General features: G+C 32.5%; 1 protein-coding gene across 1 annotated transcript; it reads right to left on the bottom strand.

Moving 5' to 3' along the window:
* Positions 1-481: 481 nt before the first annotated feature.
* Positions 482-1,455, bottom strand: LOC123472128 (uncharacterized protein DDB_G0286299-like). The gene is made up of 4 exons (XM_045173322.1): positions 1,110-1,455; positions 946-1,043; positions 693-885; positions 482-609 (listed from the first exon to the last, which is right to left on the bottom strand). The coding sequence occupies exons 1-4, from the start codon at positions 1,453-1,455 to the stop codon at positions 482-484; spliced, it is 765 nt and encodes a 254-aa protein (XP_045029257.1).
* Between the last annotated feature and the right edge of the window lie 478 nt (positions 1,456-1,933).

Below are 1,933 nucleotides of genomic sequence, written 5' to 3'. Positions count from 1 at the left end.
TGATTAAACTATGATATGTTTGAATGATTTTTGTGATTTTATCTTGACTTCTCATTGACCTTCAATTAATTTATTAACGATAATTTTTTGGGATTAGGATTAGGATTAGTATTTTTAATTGATATTCGTTAGATAATTTAGTGATATTTCATAGGAAATTCAAAAGACTCATGAAAGATTCCTTTATGATCTTGTACTTATATTTGGTAAGTTTTTTAGGTAACGGTTAAATGATTTTATAATGGCTTTAAACTGCTATTTCATTGATATTTCTTATGACTCTAAAATTACTTTTGAATGACTATAAATATGATTATAAATGACTTTCTAATGACGATATTAGGATATTTAATTGATAGTTTAATGGATTCCAAATGATAATCGATTGACAGACATGTGACGTTTAATTGATTTGTATTTGTATTTTTTAAGACATTTTTATATTCGTTTGATTACGATATTTCACATACAAATATTTCAATTACTCGGTTTCAGCATCCGTTGATTTCTCCAATGCGCTGCCCTTCTGCTTCAGATCTTGAACTTTATATCCAAGGGTGTTTAAGATGTTCTTCCGGTCAGACTCCGGAAAGCGGCCCATGACAAATTCTAAAATAGGGATAGGGCCCAGCACTCTTTTATACACATAAAAAAAAAGAAAAAAAAAAAAACAACGAATTTAGATTGCATACCGCATATATCGTCTACTTTGTCTTCGTCCAATTTTGGGTCGTCTTTGGATAATTGCTGATTCCCTCCTTTTACAACCGATTTTGCCAATACTTCACTAGGGAAGCAAAAGGTAAGGCAAGCTCTTGCGAGTAGTGAGGACTTGTATTTGCTTTTCAATTCCCTTACTTGTTTTGGGTTCAAATTAAGCTTCGCCTGAAAAACATGGTAAATAATTTAACTACTGGGATTAAATATAAATAATAAAAAACTCACCACTGTTGAAATCACTTCGTCATTCCATTCCGCAATGGGCTCAGCGGCTTTGTTTGATTTAGAAGATCTTGCGGTTTCTTCGATCTTTTCCGGTAAGGCTTAAATGATAAAAATTAAAAGATATGAAGCATTGTGTGGGGAAATAAATATTGACGTTTTGTTACTTGTTTGCAAGAATAAGTTCAATTTAATTAATTTGGCAATCTCGACATCCTTTGCTTCCAGCTCAGCCTTTGTTATTTGTTTGTAGTTTTCAAATTTTGTCTTTGTTTCTTGTAATTTCCTTTTTATTTTTTCAATGTTTACATATTTTTCACGTTCATCTTTCTTCTCCGTTTCGTGCTGATCCTCATTTTCATTTTTCTTGCTTAAATCTTCCTCCTCATCTTCATTGTTTTCATCCTGTTCTTCGGTTTCATCGTCTTTGTCTTCCTCACTATCAGATTCTGAGACCTCATCTTGCTTGGACTCTTTTTCTAAGAGGACGCTAAATTCTTCGATGCGTTTCATAGCGTCGTTGTTGCACATAGATTTTGTCCTTTTAATTAGACATAAAAATAAAAAATATAGAAAAATAAAGAAAATTTTTAAGAATAGAATTTTACCATGACACAGAACACGGCCCAGGTGCAGTGAAAATATCTTGGTAGATAGGGAAATTCTATCTTCGATTTCTGCTTCAATCCTCGGATTATGAAACTGATTTGAATCTTTCACAGTGGCATCTGGCTGTACACTAAAGGCCACTTTACCTCTGACTAAGAATGAATAAAGAAATATTTTGTGTGTACTTTAAGGGCTTTTATACGCACAGTAAACAAAATTACCTTTCTTACTCCACATTACAAGTACGAATTTTGAAGTTTTAACGGTCTTAACTGAATCCTTTTTTGGAGCCATAGTAGATGATAGCACAAAAAACACACTAGGTAGCCCAATAGCGTAAAAAAGAAAGAACACGCTTTCAAGCAGAAAACTACGTATTAGT

Source organism: Daphnia magna, linkage group LG1 (genome assembly GCF_020631705.1).
Source record: "Daphnia magna isolate NIES linkage group LG1, ASM2063170v1.1, whole genome shotgun sequence".
Taxonomy (NCBI): domain Eukaryota; kingdom Metazoa; phylum Arthropoda; class Branchiopoda; order Diplostraca; family Daphniidae; genus Daphnia; species Daphnia magna.
This window is presented reverse-complemented; position numbering and strand designations above follow the sequence as displayed.

Coding starts and splice junctions, on each gene's coding strand:
- LOC123472128 (XM_045173322.1), bottom strand. CDS start 1,455: ATGAAACGCATCGAAGAATTTAGCGTCCTCTTAGAAAAAGAGTCCAAG. Junction 1,044..1,109: donor GAACTTATTCTTGCAAACAA/GTAACAAAACGT, acceptor TTATCATTTAAG/CCTTACCGGAAAAGATCGAA. Junction 886..945: donor ACGAAGTGATTTCAACAGTG/GTGAGTTTTTTA, acceptor CATGTTTTTCAG/GCGAAGCTTAATTTGAACCC.